Raw genomic sequence first — 24,489 nt, 5'->3', positions numbered from 1 at the left:
GCAAAATTAAATTATTAAGAAAGTGGGTGGCTCAGTCGTTAAGCATCTGCCTTCGGCTCAGGTCATGATCCCAGGGTCCTGGGATCGAGCCCCGCATTGGGCTCCCTGCTCCGCAGGAAGCCTGCTTCTCCCTCTCCCATTCCCCCTGCTTGTGTTCCCTCTCTCGCTCTCTGTCAAATAAATAAATAAAATCTTTAAAAAAAAAAAAAAAAGTATTCCCTAAATACTGAAAATAATACGAAAACAATGAAGCCAAAGCTATATCCAATTGGTGGTATAACTATGCCAAGAACTACTCTAAATAACTTTAATACATTAATTTGATGGTACATCTCTGGTGAGATACATAGCCATATCTCATTTTATTGCACTTCACTTTATTGCACTTTGCAGGTAATGTTTTTTGTTGTTCAAACTGAAGGTCTGTGGCAACTGCGTATCAGTGCCATTTCTGCAAAAGCACTTGCTTATTTCTTGTCTCTGTGTCACATTTTGGTAATTCTCACAATTATTTCAAATTTTCCCATATTTTTTTTTAAGATTTTATTTATTTTTTTAAGATTTTATTTATTTGACAGAGAGAGACACAGCGAGAGAGGGAACACAAGCAGGGAGAGTGGGAGAGGAAGAAGCAGGCTTCCCGCTGAGCAGGGAGCCCCATGCGGGGCTCGATCCCAGGACCCTGGGATCATGACCTGAGCCGAAGGCAGACGCTTAACAACTGAGCCACCCAGGTGCCCCAAGATTTTATTTATTTATTTGACAGAGAGAGACACAGTAAGAGAGGGAACACAAGCAGGGGGAGTGGGAGAGAGAGAGGGAGAGGGACAAGCAGGCTTCCCACTGAGCAGGGAGCCCAACGTGGGGCTCGATTCCAGGACCCTGAGATCACGATCTGAGCCGAAGGCAGATGCTTAACAACCAGGCGCCCCTTCCCATTATATTTCTTATGCTAATCTGTGATCAGTGATCTTTGATGTTACTACTGTATTTGTTTCGGGGCACCTTGAACTATGGCCATGTAAGACGGCAAACATAATAAAGGTCATGTGTTGTGATTACTCCATCAACTGGCTGCTCCCCCAAACTTTCCCTCTATTACTTGAGACACAGCAATATTGAAATTAGACCAGGCCTCCTAAGAGTTGAAGAGCGAAACTTATCTCACTTGAAATAAAAAGATAGAAATGATTAAGGTTAGTTGAGAAAGGCATGTTGAAAGTCAAACAGGCCAAAACTAGTCCTCTTGTGCTTAAGTCACCCAAGGTGTAAATGCAAACAAAAAATTTCTTAAAGTAAATTAAAAGTGTTACTCCAGTGAACACACAAATGATAATAAGAAAGCAGAAGAGTCGGGCGCCTGGGTGGCTCAGTTGGTTAAGCGACTGCCTTCGGCTCAGGTCATGATCCTGGAGTCCCTGGATCGAGTCCCGCATCGGGCTCCCTGCTCGGCAGGGAGCCTGCTTCTCCCTATGAGCCTCACCCCTCTCATGTGCTCTCTCTCTCTCTCTCATTCTCTCTGTGTCAAATAAATAAATAAAATCTTTAAAAAAAAAAAAAAAAAAAAGAAAGCAGAAGAGTCTTATTGCTGGTATGGAGAAAGTTTTTGTGGTCTACATAGATCAAACCAGCCACAACATTCCCTTAAGCCAAAGCCTAATAGAGAGCAAGGCCCTAACCTGTCTTCAATTGTATAAAGCCTAAGATAGGTGAGGAAGCTGCAGAAGAAAAATGTGAAGCTAGCAGAGGTTGGCTCATGGGGTTTAAGGAAAGAAACAGTCTCCATAAAAATACAAAGTGAAGCAAAGGCTGATGTAGAAGCTACAAGTTATTCAGAAGATCTGGCCCGATAATGAAGGCGGCTACAGTAAACAGATTTTCAATGCAGATGGAAACAGACTTCTATTAGAAGAGATGCCATTTAGGACTTCCATAGCTAGAGAGAAGTCAATGCCTGCTTCAAAGGACAGGCTGACACTCTTGTTAGGGACTAATGCAGCAGGTGACTGTAAGTTGAAGCCTAAGTTCACTTACCATTCTGAAAATCCTAGGGCTCTTACAAATTATGCTAAACTGACCCTGCCTGTGCACTCTAAATGGAACAAAACCCTGGAGGACAACACATTTGTTTACGACATGGTTTACTGAATATTTGAAGCTAACTGTTGAGACATACTATTCAGAAAGAGATTTCTTTCAAAATATTACTGATCCTTGACAATGCACAGTCACCCAAGAGCTATGATGAAGATGTATAACAAGATTAATGTTGTTTTCATGTCTGCTAACACAATATCAATTCTGCAGCCCATGGATCAAGTAGTCATTCCGACTTTCCAGGCTTACTATTTAAGAAATACGTTTCTTGGGGCGCCTGCGTGGCTCAGCCATTAAGCGTCTGCCTTCAGCTCAGGTCATGATCCCAGGGAGCTGGGATCAAGCCCCGCATCAGGCTCCCTGCTCAGCGGGAAGCCTGCTTCTCCCTCTCCCACTCCCCCTGCTTGTGTTCCCTCTCTTGCTTTGCCTCTGTCAAATAAATAAAATCTTTAAAAAAAAAAAAAAAAAAGAAATACGTTTCTTAAAGCTAGAGCCACTACACATAGCAGTATCTTTAATGGATCTGGGCAAAGTAAACTGAAAACCTTCTGGGAAGGATTTACCATTCTAGATGCCATCCAAGAAGAACATTCATGATTCATGGGAAGAGGTCAAAATATCAACATTAACAGGAGTTAATGGAAGATGATTCCAACCCTCAAGGATTACTTCAGGGTTGCTGAAGGCTTCAGTGGAAGAAGTAACTGCAGATGTGGTAGAAATAGCAAGAGAACCAGAACTGGAAGTGGAGCCTGATGATGTAACTTAATTGCTGCAATCTCATGATAAAACTTTAACAGATGAAGAGTTGATTCTTTTGAATGAGCAAAGAAATTTTCTTGAGATGGAATTTACTCCTGGTGAAGATACTGAATGACAACAAAGTTTAGAATATTACATAAACTTAGCTGATAAAGCAGCAGAAGGATTTGAGAGGGCTAAAATGTTTTTAAGATTTTATTTATGTACTTATTTATTTGAGAGAGAAAGCATACACAAGCAGGAGGAGAAGCAAAGGAAAATGAACAGCAGACTCCACGCTGAGCACGGAGTGCAATGTGGGGCTCCATCTTACGAACCTAAGAGTTTATGACCTGAGCCAAAATCAAGAGTTGGACGCTCCACCAACTGAGCCACCAAGGTGGCCTAGGACTGACTCCAATTTTGAAATAAGTTCTACTGTGGGCAAAATGCCATCAAAGAACGTCACATGCTACAGAGAAATCAATCATGAAAGGAAGAATCAATCAATGTGGCAAACTTCACTGTTGTCTTATGTTAAAAACTGCCACAGCCACTCCAACCTTTCAGCAACCACCACCCTGGCTAGTCAGCAGCCATCGACAGAAGGCAAGACCTTCCACCGGCAAAAAGATTAACCTTGCTGAAAGCTTATATGATGGTTAACATGTTTTAGCAATGAAGTATTTTTTAATGGATGTATGTACACTTTTTAGACATAATGATATTACATACTTAACAGGCTATACTACAGTATAAATGGGACTTTTAAATTTCACTTGACTCACTTTATTGCAATGGTCTGGAACCAAACTCACATTATCTTTGAGATACGCCTAGGGATACCTCTGCGATACCCTAAGGGTTCCCCCCCTTCCCCCCTACCTCCCAAAAAAGTAAACTATTTTCCATAATCATAGTGCTGTTAACAGTGTCAGGACTGTTAGTCTGAAACTCTTGATTGTGCAGTGTGGAATAGAATAAATGATTTTTTTTAATCACTGAAAACTAGGTTTTGTGCATGGGGAAAAACGGAGATTTCAAATCATGAACTGAAGGTAAATTGGGAATATCAGTAGTATCAGTATGAATTCATGGTGTATTTTCTCTTTACCTCGGTCTACTGAAAGGCCTAATAATGAACAACTGATCATCAGTAAGCAATACAAGTGTTGAAATAACTTTCTAGGCCCAAAATGGTGCCATTCCTGCCCAGGATGCCATGTCAGCAAACCAAAACTTAGATAACTTTCGAGTCCCTGTAAATGCTCCACTTGACCAGAAATGCAGCATATTTAGGTGACCCCAAAGGCCAAGCCAACTCTGGGCCTTCTCACCTTAAACAAGGTTGACTATGTGGCCCCAGCCAACCAAATGTTTCACATTTGTCTCTTCTTTTTTGTTATTCTGTAAAAATAGCTTCTTGCCTTCTGCCCCACTTTGCAGTTCTCCTAATGGGGACTGTTCAGTTAATGAAGTACTAAATAAAGTTTGTTTGCATCACCTAAGCTCTCTTCTTGAATCACTTTTTAACTCGAGAGATGATCTCCATATACCATTTCCCACTAAAATAAAACCAAGCTAATACCAGGTGGTAAGTAAAAAATACACAAGATGAATCTACAATATTTTAGTTTCCAGTGTTTCTGAAATGACATCAAGGACTATAAATACTACAAAAATAGGGGCAGGGGGTGGGAGGATGGGTTAGCCCGGTGATGGGTATTAAGGAGGGCACATATTGCATGGAGTACTGAGTGTTATGCACAGACAATGAATCATGGAACACTACAACAAAAACTAATGATGTACTGGGGGCACCTGGGCGGCTCAGTCATTAAGTGTCTGCCTTCGGCTCAGGTCATGATCCCAGGGTCCTGGGATCGAGCCCCGCACTGGGCTCCCTGCTCCGTGGGGAGCCTGCTTCTCCCTCTCCCTCTCCCCCTGCTTGTGTTCCCTCTCTCACTGTGTCTCTCTCTGTCAAATAAATATATAAAATCTTAAAAAACAAAAAAACAAAAAAACTAATGATGTACTGTATGATGACTAACAAAATAACATAAAATAACATAAAATAAATAGGGGTACAAAGGACTCCAAAGCCAACAAGAATAAACATTCACTGGCCAAAGAGTGTCATCAGTAATACTTTTCAATTGACTCAAATATATCAAATATGTTAAAAATACATGAGTTCCTGGGGCACCTGGGTGGCTCAGTCTGTTGAGTGACTGACTCTTGATTTCGGCTCAGGTCATCATCTCGGGGTCGTGGCATGGAGCCCCACATGAAGCTCTGCACTCAGAGGGGAGTCTGTTTGGGATTCTCTCCTCTCCCTCCGCCCCTCCTCCCATCCACATGTGTACACACACACACGCTCGCTCTCTAAAAAAATAAACCTTAAAAAAAAAAATACATGAGTTCCTAAGAATACTAAAAACCTCATATATTGGTCATGTTTGGAAGATGCTAGGAAAAGTCACTTTGAAAACTGGCAAATAAAGAATCAAGCACTGATCCTGCCCTTCCTATATACAATGTACCTCAGGTAACCATACAGTTGGTAAGGGCAAGTTTCCCTTTACAGAACTATTTCAACAACGCGTAAGAGTGGGACGCCTGGATGGCTCAGAAGGTTATACGTCTGCCTTCAGCTCAGGTCATGATCCCAGGGTTCTGGGATCGAGCCCCACATCGGGTTCCTTGCTCAGTGGGGAGTCTGCTTCTCCATCTCTCTGCCTGCTGCTCCCCCTGCTTGTGCTCTCTGTCAAATAAATGAATAAAATCTTTAAAAAAATCTTTAAAAAATAAAAAAAGAATGCATGACAGTAAGAGTACCATCATTTTGCAATCCCTAACAAATTAATGAATCCAGTCAATGAACAAAGCCTGCTAAAAATCACAAAAGTAGAGGCAACCAGACACTGCAAACCTCCTGATGAAAAGTATACACCACCAACTATAAACTGTCCTAAAGGAGGAAAAATCTTAATCTGATTGCGCTTCTAAATTTACTAACTTACAGAAAATACAAGCGACATAAGAATGCGTTAAACACCACCATGGCAAAATTCACACTGTGGGTAACTACAAGACAATCTGACTGGGCGCCTGGGTGGCTCAGTCGTTGAGCGTCTGCCTTCGGCTCAGGTCATGATCCCAGGGTCCTGGGATCAAGTCCCGCATTGGGCTCCCTGCTCAGCAGGAAGCCTGCTTCTCCCTCTCCCACTCCCCCCTGCTTGTGTTCCCTCTCTCGCTGTCTCTCTGTCAAATAAATAAATAAATAAGTAAAAATCTAAAAAAAAAGACAATCTGACTTAACAAAATAATTACAAGAAAAAAAAAGAGTGAGGAAAAATCACAGATTTTAAGAGATTTGGTTAAGGACCAATGCAACAAACGTTTATTGTATTTGGATCCTATTTCAAACCCAAGTGTGATCGAAAGAAAATTTTTTTTAACGATTTTATTTATTTGACAGAGAGAGCACAGGCAGGTGGAACAGCAGAGGGAGAGGGAGAAGCAGGCTCCCCGCCGAGCAAGGAGCCCGATGCGGGGCTCAATCCCAGGACCATGAGATCATGACCTGAGCTGAAGGCAGATACTTAACTGACTGAGCCACCCAGGCGCCCCGATAAAATTTTTTAGATGAGACAAAACAAGAAATGTGAGTGTTAACTGGACAGTACATGTTTAGAAAATTACTGTGCCTTTTTTTTTTTTTTTAAAGAGATGGTGAGTGCACACCCATGAAAGCTGGGGAGGGGCAAAGTGGGAGGGAAAGAGAGGGAAAGAGAATCCTAAGCAGGCTCCACACCCAGTGCAGAGCCCCAAGTGGGGTTCCAATTCACCCTAAGATCCTGACCTGAGCAGAATGTTTAACCGACTGAGGCATGCCATTATCATGCTTTTTAAATTAAGATGTGAAGGGGAGCACCCGGGTGGCTCAGTCGATTAAGCATTCAACTCTTGATTTCAGCTCAGGTCATGATCTCAGGGTTGTGAGATCAAGCCCTGCATCAGGGTCCATGCTCGGCATGGAATCTGCATGTCTCTCCCTCCCCCTTTGCCCTTCCTCCAGCTCGTACATGTGCTGGCTCTGTCTCAAATAAATAAATAAAATCTTAAAAAAAAAAAAACAACAATGTGTGGTACACAGCAGATGCTTAAAGAGTTGCTGCATAAGGGGGGTGGGAGGATGGGTTAGCCTGGTGATGGGTATTGAGGAGGGCAAGTTCTGCATGGAGCACTGGGTGTTATGCACAAACAATGAATCATGGAACACTATATCTAAAACTAATGATGTAATATATGGGGATTAACGTAACAATAAAAAATTTAAAAAAAAAAAAGAGTTGCTGCATAAAATTGTTAGGACACACTCTGACCAACACAACTTTCAGAATTTACCAAATAAAGGAAAAAAGGGGTAAGTCTTCACTGCTGAGGTGTTACTGGATTTGTTTCTTCAAAGAGAGAATTCCAGGATTTAGAAGGACTTAAAAGGCCCTGAAATTCAGATTGAGGTTAGATTTTGTTCCCTACTAAAAGGACCCCTGAAGGTATTAGAACAATGAATCAAAGCAGCATTAATTGCAATAAACCCTATAAGCATACAAAGCTGGTATTACGATGTACTGTATACAATGAAATACTACATGAAAAGAAAAAAAATCAAATAGGAACTGAGTTAATTCCAAGAATTGAGCTTTTCCATTAGCAAGGAAAAAAGAGTGGCCCAAGCTTGAATTTCAAAGAATCTATCCTACAAATAAGCTAACACATACATATATAAAAAAACAATGTTATAACAGCACTGTCAATAGCAAAAACAAAAAAGTATATAACCTAAGTGTCCATCAATAGTGAAACAAATTATGATTCATCCGTATAATGGTTTCCTATATAGCCTTAAAAGAAGGAACTTTTTTATGTATAGAGTAAGGAATAATTTTTTTTTTTTAAGTTAGGCTCCACGTCCAGTTGGGCTCAAACTCACGACCCTGAGATCAAGAATCGGATGCTCTACTGACTGAGCCAGTCAGGCACCCCAAGAATAATTTCTCAGACAGACTGGTACGTTAAAAAAGAAACAGGGGGGCACCTGGTTGGCTTAGTCGTTAAGCAGCTGCCTTCGGCTCAGGTCATGATCTCAGGGTCCTGGGATCGAGCCCCACATCAGGCTCCCTGCTCAACTGGGAGTCTGCTTCTCTCTCTCCCTCTGCCACTCCCCCGGCTTGTGCTCTCCTGCTCATTCTCTCACTCTCTCTCCCAAATAAATAAATAAAATCTTAAAAGAAAGAAAGAAAGAAAAGAAAAGAAACAGGGACACCTGGGTGGCTCAGTTGGTTAAGCGTCTGCCTTTGGCTCAGGTCATGATCCCAGGGTCCTGGGATCAAGTCCCGCACTGGGCTCCTTGCTCAGTGGGAAACCTGCTTCTCCCTCTGCTTGTGCTCTAACAAATAAATAAAATCTTTAAAAATAAATAAATAAATAAAATTAAAAAGAAACAATCAAGATACAGAAAACGATCATATGCCAACATATGAAAAAAGAATGGAAAGTATTTTACTATGTTTTCTTTTTAACTTTTTAAAAATAGTTTTATTTAACATGATTCAGCTTTGTCAGAATAATATTTTAAGGGCGCTTGGGTGACTCAGTCGTTAAGCGTCTGCCTTCAGCTCAGGTCATGATCTCAGGGTCCTGGGATCGAGCCCAGCATCGGGCTCCCTGCTCCGCGGGAGGCCTGCTTCTCCCTCTCCCACTCCCCCGGCTTGTATTCCCTCTCTTGCTCTCTGTCAAATAAATAAAATCTTTAAAAAAAAAAAAAGATATTTTAGTATTTTTTATGTGCAAGTATCTTTGGAAGAACAGTTAAGAAATAGCAAACATCAGTTGCCTGTGGGCAGAGAAAAACTGGGTAGCTGGGGTAATCAGGTCAATATATTATGTTTTAAAAATAAAATTAGGGCGCCCGGGGCACCTGTTGGCTCAGTCGGTTAAGCATCTGCTTGGGTCATGATCCCAGAATCCTGGGATCGAGCCCTGCATTGGGCTCCCTGCTCAGCGGGGAGTCTGCTTCTCCCTCTGCCCCTCACCCCGCTAGTGCTCTCTCTCATATAAATAAAATCTTTAAAATAAAAAATTAGGGTGCCTGGGTGGCTCAAATGGTTAAGTGTCTGCCTTCAGCTCAGGTCATGATCTCCGGGTTCTGGGATCGAGCCCCCACATCGGGTTCCCAGCTCAGAAGAGAGTCTGCTTCTCCTTCCCCCTTCCTCTCGCCCCCCAACTCGTGCTCTCTACCCCTTGCTCTCTCAAATAAATAAAATAAAAATTAAACTACAACCTCTACACACAAACACCCCAAAAACAAGGAAAAGAGAAAAAAGCTCCCAATTAATTCCTAGATTTAGCTCAAATAATTAGGCACCTATTTCATTTACAAGCTTGTACTTATGTACTACCTACGTTATATAACAACTGTAATTTATAATGTAGAGAAAGGAGAATTTGCATTTTTTTTAAAAAAATGATGACAGGAACTGTACTAGGTGCTCTTCTTAACTTCATTTAATCCTAACAAGGATGTCAGACAAATTTTATATTTATCCTTATTTTGCAGATGAGGAAAATAAGGTTCAGAGAAGTTACCTATTGTCACACAACTAGTAAGCTTTAATTTAACAATATATACAATTTTAAGTATGATACTCCATTTATTAATGAGAAAGGGGTACCATCACTACAACTAAGGTATACTATTTAACTTTCATAAAGATTGAATGAAATACTTTACAAGTCAAACCTATACTTGAGAACAATAATTCTTAAAAATTGGGGGGTCAGGACATGTGGGTGGCTCAGTCAGTTAAACGTCCGTCTTCAGCTCAGATCATGATCTCAGGGTCCTGGGATCGAGTCCCTCATTGGGCTCCCTGCTCAGCAGGAAGTCTGCTTCTCCCTCTCCCGCTGCCCTTCCTCCTGCTCATGAGCAGGCTCATGCTCTCTCTCAAATGAATAAATAAAATCTTTAAAAATAAATAAATAAAAATTGCAGGGTCAGCAAAAAATTGGGGGGCAAAGGATTTGAACTGACAGTTCTCCAAAGATACACAAATAAGCACATGAAAAGATGTTCATCATTAGCTGGGGCGCCTGGGTGGCTCAGTTGGTTAAGCGACTGCCTTCGGCTCAGGTCATGATCCTGGAGTCCCTGGATCGAGTCCCACATCAGGCTCCCTGCTCGGCAGGGAGTCTGCTTCTCCCTCTGACCCTCCCCACTCTCATGCGCTCTCTCTCATTCTCTCTCTCTCAAATAAATAAATAAAATCTTTAAAAAAAAAAAAAAAGAAAAAGAAAAAGAAAAGATGTTCATCATTAGCTACATTATCGAAAAAATGAGCTACCTGTTCACACCAACTAGAATGGGTATAAACAAAAAACATAAAATAACCAATGTTAGTGAGGTTGAGGAAAAATCGGAACCCTCATACACTACTTGTGGAAATGAAAAGTGATCCAGTGGATCTGGATAACATCTGGCAGCTCTCCAGAAAGTTAGAGTTACCATATAACCCAGCAATTCCATTCTTTGGTATATACCCAAAAAACTGAAAACAAATATCCATCCAAAAACTTATAAATGTTGAAAGCTACACTACTCACAACAGCCACAAAATGGAAACACATTAAATATCCAACTGACAGATAAACTAGAATATCCAAAGAACTGACTACTGTTCATTATAACAAATAATATTCATAGAGTAGTAGTATTACTCATAAAAAGAAATGAAGTACTGACACAGATTCCAACATGGATGAATCTTTTTCTTAAGCGGGGGGGGGGGGGGGGTGAGGGGGTGATGGAGAGAATCTTAAGCAAGCTCCATACCCAGCACAGAGCCCAACGAGTGGCTCAATCTCACGACCCTCAGATCATGACCTGAGCCAAAATCAAGAGTCGGACACTTAACTGACTGAGCCACCTCGGTGCCCCAAAAGGACAGATGAATCTTGAAAGCACTGTGCTAAGTGAAAGAAGGCAGACACAAAAGGCCACATCTGGTATGACTGCATTTATATGAAATGTCCAGAAAGGCAAATCCATAAAAGCGGAAAGATCAGTGGTTGCCAGGAGCTGGAGGGAGGAGGAAATGGGAGAGCAACTGCTAATGGATTCAAGTATTTCTTTCTGAGGTGATGAAAACATTCTGGAGTTAGATGGTGATGATTAAGTAACTCTGTGAATCTACTAGAAACTACTGAATTACACATTTTATAAGGTGAGTTTTACAGTTTGTGAAGTATATCTCAATTTTAAAATGTAAATGAGAAAAAAATGAGACTAAACCAAATCAAGTATTTCATAACTTTTATAGAAAAATTTAAATCTGGGGCGCCTGGGTGGCTCAGATGGTTAAGCGTCTGCCTTCGGCTTGGGTCATGATCCCAGGGTCCTGGGATCGAGCCCCACATCGGGCTCCTGGCTCAGTGGGGAGCCTGCTTCTCCCTCTCCCTCTGCCTCTCCACCTGCTCATGCTCTCTGTCTCTGTATCTCTGTGTCTCAAGTGACTGAATAAAATCTTTAAAAAAAAAAATTTTTTTTTAATCTGTGACTCCTTAAAAAAAGACTGGGATAAAATTATTAATTAAAGCTGAGGAGAACATTCTTCCTACTACATACTCATTCCTTTAATGGTACTTGCTTTCTAAGTTTACTCACATGCTGTATTTCCTGCTGGCTGGCTCGGTAGTTTTTCTTGGTTAAATTGTCCACCAGGTAGCTGATTTGAGACAAGGCCAGCGAGAGCGAGTCAAGATTCATTGCTGGTTGGGGCGGAAGCAGGCGGCCGAGCCCGGCGCAAAATCACCATTATTCCCCTTTAGTCACCTCAGAGGCAGGTTAATGCTTTCTTTGTAATTAGCCTATATCTGATGTCTGTACAGCGTCTTCAGTTCTTCTTTACCAGGGGTATTACTCTGTTCTGAAACATGGCACCTGTTTTAAAAAAAAGATAAAAATCAGACTTTTAAATTAGTTTTTTGTTAGGGGAAAAAGAGTTAAACAATCATCTCTCCATCTTAGTACCTGAAATACCACTAAGGACTTAGGAAAAAAAAAATTAGTATGTCTCAACCACTAATTACAGAGGATGCCATATCTGAAAATTAGGTAGGGCCAGTATAAAAAGAAAATACCCCCCCCCCCCGGCTTAAAAAGTTGTAGTTTAGCAAGACAACCTATAATATTTGGATGTCTATTTTTACCTACTTCAAAATGATTATTTATACTATACCCTTTAGAAACAGCAGGACAGTACTTAAAATTAGGGTTGGTGGAAAGAAACACTCATCTGATATTTTCTGTTCCTCTTCCCACAGTATCTACAACCTATTTACAAGATCCCATTTATTAACTTTTACTCCTTATGTATTGCTTCAGAATCAGATAGTTTGGTCCTACAGCTGTACCTTAGAGTATATATGTTTTAGGTATTTGAATCGCTGTCCTCAAAAAATTAAAAATAAGGGTGCCTGACTGGCTCAATTGGTAGAGCATGTGACTCTGATCTCAGGGTTGTGACTTCAAGCCCCAACCTAGGCATGGAGCCTACTTAAAAAACTAATTAATTAAAAATAAAACTACCATACAACCCATCAATCCCACTTCTGGGTATATATCCAAAAGTAATGAAAACAGGTTACTAAAGAGATATATGCACTCCCGTGTTTAATGCAGCATTATTCACAACAAACAAAATATGAAAACAACCAGGATGCCTGGAGGGCTCCGTTGGTGGAACGTGTGACTCCTGATCTCACGGTTTGAGTTCAAGCCCCACACTGGGTATAGAAATTACTTAAAAATAGAGGCTCCCGGGTGGCTCAGTTGGTTAAGCAACTGCCTTCGGCTCAGGTCATGATCCTGGAGTCCTGGGATGGAGTCCCACATCAGGCTCCTGGCTCAGCAGGGAGCCTGCTTCTCCCTCTGACCCTCTCCCCTCTCACGGTTTCTCACTTGTCTCTCTCAAATAAATAACACCTTTAAAAAAGAAAAAGAAATTACTTAAAAATAAAATTTTTAGGGGCCCCTGGGTGGTTCAGTCGGTTGAGCAGCTGCCTTCGGCTCAGATCATGATTCCAGGGTCCTGGGATCCAGCCCCACATTGGGCTCCCTGCTCCGTGGGGAGCCTACTTCTCCCTCTCCCTCTGCTTGTGCTCTCTCACGCTCACGCTTGCTCTTTCTCTCTCATATAAATAAATCTTTTTAAAAAAAATAAAATTAGGGGTGCCTGGGTGGCTCAGTCGTTAAGTGTCTGCCTTCGGCTCAGGTCATGATCCCAGGGTCCTGGGATCTCCCTGCTCGGCGGAAAGCCTGCTTCTCCCTCTCCCACTCCCCCTGCTTGTGTTCCCTCTCTCGCTGTCTCTCTCTGTCAAATAAATAAATAAAATCTTTAAAAAAATAAAAAAATTAAATTAAATAAAATTTAAAAATAAACTCTAAAAAAAAAGTGGGGGGGAGACAACCTAAGTGTCTGTCAATAGATGAATGGAGGGTGCCTGGGTGGCTCAGTCGTTAAGCGGCTGCCTTCAGCTCAGGTCATGATCCCAGGGTCTTGGGATCAAGTCCCACATCTGGCTCCCTCCTCCACAGGAAGCCTGCTTCTCCCTTTCCCACTCCCCCTGCTTGTGTTCCCTCTCTCTCTCTCTCTCTGTTGAAAAATAAGTAAAATCTTTAAAAAAAGGGGGCGCCTGGGTGGCTCAGTTGTTGGGCATCTGTCTTTGGCTCGGGTCATGATCCCGGGGTCCTGGGATCGAGCCCCACATCGGGCTCCCTGATCCGCGGGGTGTATGCTTCTCCCTCTCCCACTCCCCCTGCTTGTGTTTCCGCTCTCGCTATCTCTCTCTCTCTGTCAAATAAATAAAATAAAAAATAAAATCTTAAAAAAAAAAAAAAACAGATGAATGGAAAAAGATGTGGTGTGTGTGTGTATATATATATATATACACACATATATATACACACACACACACGTTGGAATATTTTTCAGCCATGGGGGAAAAAAATAAATACTGCCATCTGTGACAACATGGATGGCCTTGAGAACATTACGCTGAGATAAATCAGACAAAATAAGACAAATACTATATAATATCCATTATACGTGGGATCGTAAAAAACAATTCAGAAACAGAGAACAGATTGTGGTTGGGGGGGAGGAGGGTGGTGGTGGTGGTAGTGGTAAAATGATGAAGGTGGTCAACAGGCAACTTCCAGTTATAATCATTAAGTCTTAAAGATGTAATGTAGGACATGGCGATTATAGAGTAAATCTTAAAAGTTCTCATCACAAGGAAAAAAGAATTTTTTCTGTAACTATGGGTGGTGGTAGATTTGTTGTTATTTTTAAGTAGGTACCAAGCCCAGGGTGAAGCCGAGGGTGGAGCCCAGCGTAGAACCCAACATAGGGCCTGAATCCAAGAACCTTAGATCCAAAACCTGAGGTAAGATCAAGAGCCGGACACTTAAACGACTGTGCGACCCAGGTGCCCCTGGATGGTGGTAGATGTTAACTACTTACTAGAGTGATCATTTCACAATATACACAAATATTGAATTATTTATGTTGCACACCTGAAAATATTATAATGTTCTACGTCGACTGTATCTCATTAACAAAATAAATAATTTAAAAACCAAACTGAAAAAAACAGAGTGAAATGGTAGTTACCAGGGGGTGGAGAATTGAGTGTGTAAGGGTAAAAACTTGCAACTTGTAGATAAATAAGTCCTGGAGATCTAATACACAATACAGTGATTATACACAACAAAAACGGTATTATAAACATTAAACTTGCTAAGAAACTAGATCTTCATTGTTCCCACCATAGAATAATCACATTAAATGATAGAGGTGTTAGCTAATGATACAATGGCAAATCATATTGCAATATAAATGTAACAAATCAATATGTGGGACACCTTAAACTTACAATGTTATATGTCATTTATATCTCAATTTAAAAAAAAAAAATGCCCTATGGGCACCTGGGTGGCTCAGTCGTTAAGCATCTGCCTTCGGCTCAGGTCATGATCCCAGGGTCCTGGGATCGAGCCCCACATCTGGCTCCCTGCCCGGCGGGAAGCCTGCTTCTCCCTCTCACACTCCCCCTGCTTGTGTTCCCTCTCTCGCTGTCCCTGTCAAATAAATAAATAAAATCTTAAAAAAAAAAAAAATGCCCTAGATAGAAACAATGATACCCCAATAGTAGTATACCCATTTAACTCCTGAATCCTGGTTTCTAAAATACTAAAAAGAACAAAGTTTCCTGGAGAAATGACTAATTCCAAGAGTGTGGATAAGGAAAATAGATGAGTTTGTATCATCCTGTGACAAAAGGAAACACTCAAAAATCTGAGGGGGTACGTCAAAAAGACACAAGAGCCAATAAAGGCAGTCTTACTTAATTCTGGGTCAATCTAGGGGCGCCTGGGTGGCTCAGTTGTTAAGCATCTGCCTTCAGCTCAGGTCATGATCCCAGGTCCTGGGATCGAGCTCCGCGGGAAGCCTGCTTTTCCCTCTCACACTCCCCCCTGCTGTGTTCCCTCTCTCGCTCTCTCTGTCAAATAAAAAAATAAAATCTTAAAAAAATTCTGGGTCAATCTGAGCATCAAAGAGAGACTTATTATAAGCAATGATTGTATAATTTACCCCAAATGCAACATCATTTAGAAATGCCTGAAGAGGGAGCAAAATGCAAAACGCCAAATTATGTGCTTACTGCCAATCAATATACTCTAAATTCTTAATTTATCACAAACATATTTTGGGGGGCACCTGGGTGGCTCAGTTGGTTAAAGAGTCTGATTACTGATTTCAGCTCAGGTCATAATCTCATGAGTGTGGGATCAAGCCCCAAGCCAGGCTCTGCGCTCAGTGCGGAGTCTACTTGAGATTCTCCTCTCCTCTCCCTCTGCCCTGCCAGCCACTCGCCTGCATGCACCTGTGCATGCACACGCACCCGCATGCTCTCTCTCTCTCCCTCTCTCAAATAAATAAATCTTTAAAATAAAAAAAAGCTGATTCAGGCAAGAATCACCAATACCTAAAAACCCTCAGGTGAAAGGTTGCTGGCACAGGTGCACACTACCACCCAACAAATTACCTACTAATTGCAAAAGGAAAAAATGTCCCTTTACAATACAGCTATGGCAGTCACTACCTTAACCAAATGAGTAATCAAATTTATTACTAATGGTAAAACTGCCCAACATATGTGCCTACTAATGTGTTGCAATATGAAGTTATCACCTTGATGTATTCTTGCCAAAAATGATTAACATAAACCTAACCATACCTCTGTATCTATCAATTCCCAGGAAATAAAGAAATTAAAGGGACAAGTTTAAACTACACATGAGGGTGCCTGGGTGGCTCAGTTGGTTAAGCGACTGCCTTCGGCTCAGGTCATGATCCTGGAGTCCCGGGATCAAATCCCACATCAGGCTCCCTGCTCAGCAGGGAGTCTGCTTCTCCCTCTGACCCGCCTCCCTCTCATGTTGTCTCTCATTCTCTCTCTCGCAAATAAATAAAATCTTAAAAAAAAAAAAATTTAAACTACACATGAATCCCAGGGTCCTGGGATCGAGCCCCGCATCAGGCTCCCTGCTCCGCGGGAAGCCTGCTTCTCCCTCTTCCACTCCCTCTGCTTGTGTTCCCTCTCTCGCGGTCTCTCTGTTGAAAAATAAATAAAGATCTTTAAAAATAAACAAACAAACAAACTACACATGAGATCCTATCAGATAAATCCAAGTAGTAATTCATTCTACCAGGCCACTGACCTGCATTTGTCAAAATGTCAGCAGGGAGAGAAAAAATGGGGTCTGTTCTGATTATGAAACTAAAATAAAAAAACATAATGTGAACCTTAATCAGACCTTGACTCAAAGTTATAAAAATAGGGTGGCACAGTCGGTTGAGTGTCAGCCTCTTGGTTTTGGCTTAGGTCGTGATCTCTGCGCTCAGTGCAGTCTGTTTGGGACTTTTTCTCCCTCTGTCCCTCCCACCCTCAAATAAATAAATAAATCTTTAAAAAAAAGTTATAAAAGATATTCTTGAGGCAACTGGAGTTTTTGTAAGACTAATATTCTTAGCTGTAGTGTGCCTCTGCAAGAATGTCTTTTAAAAAAAAGAAGGATGTCTTAATGTGCAGGAGATAGATGCAAGGGTCTGGCATCAAACCAGTAAAAATATATGAACAGGAATGGGGAAAATGGGTGAAGGGGAGCAGGAGGTACAGAGTTCCAGTTATGGAATGAGTAAGTCACAGTAATTAAAGGTACAGCATATAGAATACAGTCAATAGTATGGTAATAATGTATGGTGACAGATGGTAGCAACACTTAGGTGAGCATAACATGGAATTGTCAAATCACTATGTTGTACACCTCAAACTAATGTAACATTGTCAACTATACTTCAATACAAATATATGAATAATAGAAAAAATAATTATGGTAAGATGTTAATTGTTGAATCTAGGAAACAGTTATGTGGCTGTTCACTGTACTATTTTCATTTTTCTATACATGTGAAATTTTTCTTAATAAAACTGGGGATGGGGGACATGTATTACTCTTATAACTTAAAGCAGGGATTACAAGCATGTGATATGATTTCCAAAAAACTGACTCTGACTTCCACGGCGGCGAGCAGAGCGATCCCGCAGTCCCCGGCGCTCACGCGCTCCCGGCCAGCAAGGGTCGCAGTGCACGTGCGCCTGGGCGGGACGGGGGCGCCATAGCGACCCGGCCTTTCCTTTAGTCTTTCCCTCTCACCCCCGTGGAGGCTTTCTGGAAGGCGCTTGTGCGGGGGACTCGGCGCTGAAGTGGCCGAGCTGCCGGGAGGGGCCTGAGTGGGCGCTTCTAGGACCCAAGATTGTCTAAAGCCACAGGGAAAAGTGGAAAATTCACCGTCGCCATTGCCAGAAAGAGCAATTTATAGCTTTGTTCTTTTCTTAAGCTCCCAATTTGGCTTCATCCTGTATCTTGTGTGGGCATTTATTCCTGAATCTTGGCTAAACTCCTTAGGATTAACCTACTGGCCTCAAAAATACTGGGCAGTTGCATGCCCTTCTACTTCCTCATTACTATAGTAATTGGTTACGTACTCTTATTTGGAATAAATATAATGAGTATCTATCCACTCAGCTCCATTCATACAATCACAGATAACTATGCTAAAAATCAACAGCAGAAGAAATAATAAGAGGCCATCCCAGCATTAAGAGATATTCCTATTAGTGAAGTAAACCAAATGTTCTTCCTGGCAACTAAATAACTTTATGCCAAAAACTAAATTGTATGTAGACTAACACAAGCATTTACTATAATTTTTTATGTAATAATTTTGACCATAATTATTTTGACTCTCTCGTACCCAATACTGAAATGTAAACAAAGTTGATTCTTTTAGATTAAGTTCTATTAATATTATAAAAGTTCTTGAATATTAGTTATTAATGAACAGAATAAATAAAACACTGCATTACCATTAAAAAAAACTGACTGGGAGGAGGGGCGGGCAGAGGAAGAGGGAGAGAAAGAATCTCAAGCAGACTCCCTGCACCAGACTCAGGGCTTGACACCACAACCATGAGATCATGACCTGAGCTGAAATCAGATGTCGGACGCTCAACCGACTCAACCACTCAGGTGCCCCCCAAAAGCCGAGTTTATACTCAATAGCATTTTAATTTTTAGGACTATAGTTTTTACAAAATGAAAGTTTTAAGTACTAGCAATTTTTTTAAAAACCAAAATTTAAACCCATAGGACCAGCAACCACACATAACACAAGGCTAGATTAACAAGTGACTGAACCTCTATGCTCCCCCCCTTCCCCGATTTGTAAAAATTAGGCCTCATCTAAATCAGAGCTTTCCCAAAAGGGTAGATCTTTAACGGGTAGGAGGTAGAGCAGAGAGAGAAGAATTTTCTAAGCCCTCAAGACGGTCTCTTGATTGCTCGAGAGCAGCTTAAACCAGTCTACCCTCTGATAACATCAGATGAACAATAGGAAGTATCCAGGACAAGCACAGTGGATGAGATGTTCTGTCATCTAACATCTGCTTTAAGAGTTTGCTGAAAAGTGAGCAGCTGTCAATCTCCAATGGAACTGCTGGAGAAGTTTACACATGCCAAGGAGTATAGCCAGGCTGACCAAGATGTGACTAACTGGTCCAGAGTGATGATATGGAAGGGCTGAGTGGTAGGTTCTTGAGAGAAGGAACTAAAACTCTTAAATCTCGTTTTCTCTGTTTTGGTGACATGTGAGATAGCTGTAATGCCTTACAATGTGCAATGTATACAAATTCTCGTATTAGACATTTATCATTACTTTTACATAATTATTTTTACTGTTGGGCTCAAATACATTCACAAATTTTTAAGTCGATTATCAGATTTTGTCCAAAAAAAAAAAAAAGAGCCATCACCTTTAAATATTTCAACTTTGGGCCGCCTGGGTAGCAGAGTCGGTTGAGCGTCCGACTCTTGGTTTTGGCTCAGGTCAGATCTCATGGGTCCTGGGATTGAGCCCTGTGTTGTCTTCACACTCAGCGGGGAGTCTACTTGAAGATTTTCTCCCTCCACCCCTCCCGCCGCTAGCGCAAGCAGGAGCTCTCTCAAATAAATAAAACCCTAAAACAAACAAACAAACAAAAAAAACAAAAAAAACCCTCTCCCTCTGCTCCTTCCCAGGCTTGTATACTCTCTTGCTCTCTCTCAAATAAGTAAATCTTAAATATTTCAATTTTAATGTCTTTGAATGGATCTAAAAGTCTTAAATATATCACCTTTATTTATGCAAATGAAATCTTTGATGATGACTGTCAATAATTTGGAGATCATTAAAATGTAGGCTTTTCAAAGCATAAAACCAACATAAACCTGATTGCGGAAACAAGCTCAAATTCATTAAACTATGAAAGTGTTTTTAATTACAAAATTTACTATTACACTCCCTTATTTTATCAGGATTGTATAAAATGCCCCAAATGGTCTCCTTCCATTTCACTCCAGGTTACTTTATAAATACCTTCATTTGCTAAAGATGGCACTCGATTAATTCAAACACTTGAGCCGAACTCAATGCCATGTGAATACCTTAGGTGCTATAGAAAACAAAAAGTAAACACTATATCTCAAGGGGCTTAATAGACTAAATACAGATTTTACAGTAGTGCTATAAGGCAACTGTGTGTAAGAATTGGGAGATGGGGGTGCGCCTGGGTGGTTCAGTCGTTAAGCGTCTGCCTTCGGCTCAGGTCATGATCCCAGGGTCCTGGGATCGAGCCCCGCATCGGGCTCCCTGCTCCGCGGGAAGCCTGCTTCTCCCTTTCCCACTCCCCCTGTTTGTGTTCCCTCTCTCGCTGTGTGTGTCTCTGTCAAATAAATAAATAAAATCTTAAAAAAAAAAAAAAATTGGGAGATGGGTGGGAGCCTGGCTGGCTCAGTCAGAAGAGCATGTGATTTTTATCTCAGGGTTCTGAGTTCGAGCCCCATGCTGGGTGTAGGGATTACTTCAATTTAAAAGAAAAAAAGAACTGGGAGATGGGAGAGACCTATTTAAAATGCTGACTCCTAAGCACCACCCTACACCAACAGAATCAAAATCCTTGAGGGAAGAATACAGGACACTGTATTTTAAGCATACTCTGCAGACTATTCTTATGCATTTTAAAGGTTCATAACCACTAAACTTACTAATAGCTCTGGGAAATGTTTTTTAAAAAGTATACCAAACCGGGACACCTAGGTGGCTCAGTCGGTTGAGTGCCTGACTTAGGCTCAGGTCATGATCTCAGGGTCTTGGGATTGAGCCCCACATCAGGCTCCATGCTCTGTGTGGGGAGTCTGCTTCTCCCTTTGCTCCTTTCCCCTCTCCCCCCAACTCCTGATCTTTCTTATTTATATAAATAAAAAATATATATATTTTTAAAGTATATCAAACCTTAATGCAATCTCTACTAAGAAGACAAGGAAAGCCCTTCACATCTGTTCCTTTTTCTCCCCTTAACTTCCAGTTGGGCCAAAAATAGCTCTGTAAAGGCAATTTGGTCTTCCTTTGCACTGAAGCCAGCAACCTCTGTATTATCACCTAACTTGTTCTAGATTTAAATATCAACAGGTACTTTAAGAAGCCAAATAGGCCAGACCCAAGGCTCTCAGTTTATTAAAATTCCAGCTTCCAGGATTAAAAATATATGGGGAACGCATGGGTGGCTCAGTCAATTAAGCGTCTTTTTTTTTTTTTTTTAAGATTTTATTTATTTATTTGACAGAGAGCGACACAGCGAGAGAGGGAACACAAGCAGGGGGAGTGGGGGAGAGACAAGCAGGCTTCCCGCTGAGCAGGGAGCCCGATGCGGGGCTCGATCCCAGGACCCTGGGATCATGACCCAAGCTGAAGGCAGACGCTTAACGACTGAGCCACCCAGGCTCCCCGCATCTGACTCTTGATTTCAGCTCAGGTCATGTTCCCAGGGTTGTGAGATCGTCTGGCTCGTGCTGGGTGAGGAGCCTGCTTAAGATTCTCCCTCTCCCTTTGCCCCCACTCCTGCTTGCTTGCGTGCTCTCTAAAAATAAACAAACATACAGATATACATATATACAGATACAGATATGGAGGGGCGCGTGGCTGGCTCAGTTGGTGGAGTGTGCAACTCCTGATCTTGGGGTTCTAAGTTCAAGCCCCATGGTGGGTGTAGAGATCACTTAAAAATAAAATTTTTTTAGGGCGCCTGGGTGGCTCAGTTGGTTAAGCGACTGCCTTCGGCTCAGGTCATGATCCTGGAGTCCCGGGATCGAGTCCCGCATCGGGCTACCTGCTCAGCAGGGAGTCTGCTTCTCCCTCTCCCGCTCCCCCTTCTTGTGCTCTTTCTCTCTCTCACTCTCTCTCTCAAATAAATAAATAAAATCTTTAAAAAAGAAAAAAAAAATTTTTTTTTTAAATTGGTGAATACTTAAGTCTACTAATACTACGATTTGACCTTGAAAATTCTCTTCCCAACTCTGAAAAGTAGCATTCCAATTTAGAAGAAGTCGAGCTGAGCGATCTCTTTTCTCATTTTCTCCAATTATGGAAATGCTCTACATCTGTACTGTCCAATGTGGAAGCTACTAACTACATGTGGCTACTTAAAATGTGCTAAGAGTGGGACGCCTGGGTGGCTCAGTCGGTTAAGCGTCTGCCTTCGGCTCAGGTCGTGATCCCAGGGTTCTGGGATCAAGTCCCGCATCGGGCTCCCTGCTCCGTGGGGAGCCTGCTTCTCCCTCTGCCTCTGTCTCTCATGAATAAATAAATAAAATCTTTAAAAAATAATAAAATAAAATAAAATGTGGTAAGAGTGACTAAGGAACTCAGCTTTTTAAAAAATTTTATCTAAAAAATAAATAAATAAAAATAAAATAAAAATTTTATCTAATTTTAAGTAATCTTAGTATAAATTTAAACAGCCACATGCGGGTAGAGGCTACCATACTGGACGAAGTTGTAAACTCCTAATGACCCATATAAATCAAGAAAGGTATCTTATTCTAGCATCCACAAACAACCAATACCAATTTTCGCAGATGCCCCACTTTTCCCCTTGGTTTCCTTAAAAGAGAGAGCTCATGGGCCGCGTGGGTGCCTCAGTAGGTTAAGCGTCTGTCTTCTGCTCGGGTCATGATCCCAGGGTCCTGGGATGGAGTCCCACGTCGGGCTCCCTGCTCAGGGGGGAGCCTGCTTCTCCCTCTCCCTCTCCCCTCCACCTCCCCTCCCCCTGCTCCTGCTCTCTCTCTCAAATAAATAATTAAAAAAAGAGAGAGAGCGCGCTATTTCCTATGGAACTTTATGACCAACTAATCACCAACTCAAAACAAAATACTCATCCCGATATTTAATATTTCTTCAAGACACAGAGATTCTAGATTTATAGTATACTTCCAACCCACTCATCCAAAATGTTGGTTCACTTATTAAAATCTTAATTATAATTATTGTGTACAAAATAGAGTAACTTATTCAAGTATAATCACAACAAACACTTAAAAACAGAATTGTTCTAAGCATTTTACATATGTTAATTTAAACCTGGCAACCCTTTGTGAAAAAGGTATTATCCCAACTTTATAGATGAAGAGGGCTGCCTGGCAGGCTCAGCTGGTAGAGCATGTGACTCTTGCTCTCTGGGTTTTGAGTTTAAGCCCCACTTTGGGCCTAGACCTTACTTAAAAAACAAACATACACACACACACACATATAAATATATGAAAAACAGTCTGTGTTGTCATTACTAATAGAATTTTAAAGACAGTAATTTTTTTTAGAGGGGAGACAGAGAGGGGAGGGGCAGAGGGAGGGAGAGACTCTTAAGCAGCCTCCACACCCAGCATGAGCCCAGACTCCATCTCAAAACCCTGAAATCATGACCTGAGCCAAAATCAAGAGTCAGTCACTAAATGACTGAGCCACCCAGGCGCCCTAAAGACAATATTTAAGAGAACATTAAGAACTGGATAGTAGATGTAAGATGATTAAAAAAAGAACAAAAACCCTAGCATTGCACCTTCAAAAATCATTGTCTAAATAACTGTTTTAATACCAATTCCTAAAACAAACCAACCAACCCTGATATCTCCAACCTTACATAAAGGATGAGTAATAAGAGTTTTAGAACCCTAAAGCCCCAATTCTGCACTGAATATTCAGGAGTCATCTTTAATTCATTCCCTTTTCATCCAGGAAACAACTATTTAAAATCATATCATGTGAAAATGTCCTAAATATCCATCAAAAGGGCAATGGATAAGTAAATCATAAAAAGGAATATTATGTAATAACTTCAAAAGGGAGTTAGAAAGATTAGAAATTATCTATCGGGAGGAAAGCAAATTACAGAATAGCACTCTGTATATATATGTCCTTATATGCAGATTATCTAGAATGATACAAAAATAACTATCTAGGAAGGGAATTGAACTGTTTTCCCCTACTGAAATAGAAAAGTAATTTAAGTAAAGTATCAGGTCAACAAAGTTTTGCATATTCCAAAATTCTCTATACAAACTCCCTTTCCATGGAGACCATTCACCTCACTCACTAAGCAGAAACAGTTAACAGAAGGTCTGAGACTGCTATCCTTAAACATGCCAGGTTGGCCTTTGGCTGGTGTCAGAACCTGATTTAGGAAAAACTAATCCCCACTCCCGAAACTAATTAAGAGTGGCTCACTGTGCCTAAACCGTACCCAAAAAGGTGGTTTATGCTGAACACCTGTCTTCCTCCGGGAACCTCGAATTTTAGTATGTGGTAGGCAGAAGATGTCCACATGACAAGTCCCAGTAACAATCCTAGGCACTGATTCTCTAACAAGCTTCCCTGCTGGGCAACATTTCACACACGTGTTGTCACAATTCCTTGCTGAAGGAATTAAGTAAGCCCGGTATGACTCCACTGGGAGAGGGTCAGCTTGAGAGCATGAGTCTAGCTTCCTCAGACTTCACCTCATATGCCTTTTCCCTTTTATTTTGCTCTGTATCCTCTTGCTGTAATAAATCACAGCCCCAAGTACAACCTACACACACTAACCCTGCCAGTG

General features: G+C 41.3%; 1 protein-coding gene and 1 pseudogene across 7 annotated transcripts in view; one reads left to right on the top strand and one right to left on the bottom strand.

Annotated features, from left to right (window-relative positions):
* Positions 1–24,489, bottom strand: part of CNOT1 (CCR4-NOT transcription complex subunit 1) — a 107,644-nt gene that overhangs the window by 67,971 nt on the left and 15,184 nt on the right. For all 7 annotated transcript variants that reach the window (XM_078062666.1, XM_078062660.1, XM_078062663.1 and 4 more), the window contains exon 2: positions 11,567–11,842. In XM_078062666.1, the coding sequence (XP_077918792.1) occupies positions 11,567–11,668 (102 nt within the window). In that variant the 5' untranslated portion in view covers positions 11,669–11,842. The remainder of the gene's footprint in view (positions 1–11,566; positions 11,843–24,489) is intronic.
* Positions 17,119–18,203, top strand: LOC118555853 (phosphatidylinositol N-acetylglucosaminyltransferase subunit P pseudogene; annotated as a pseudogene).

The sequence above is a fragment of the Halichoerus grypus genome, chromosome 15 (assembly GCF_964656455.1).
Source record: "Halichoerus grypus chromosome 15, mHalGry1.hap1.1, whole genome shotgun sequence".
NCBI classification, from domain to species: Eukaryota; Metazoa; Chordata; class Mammalia; order Carnivora; family Phocidae; genus Halichoerus; species Halichoerus grypus.
This window is presented reverse-complemented; position numbering and strand designations above follow the sequence as displayed.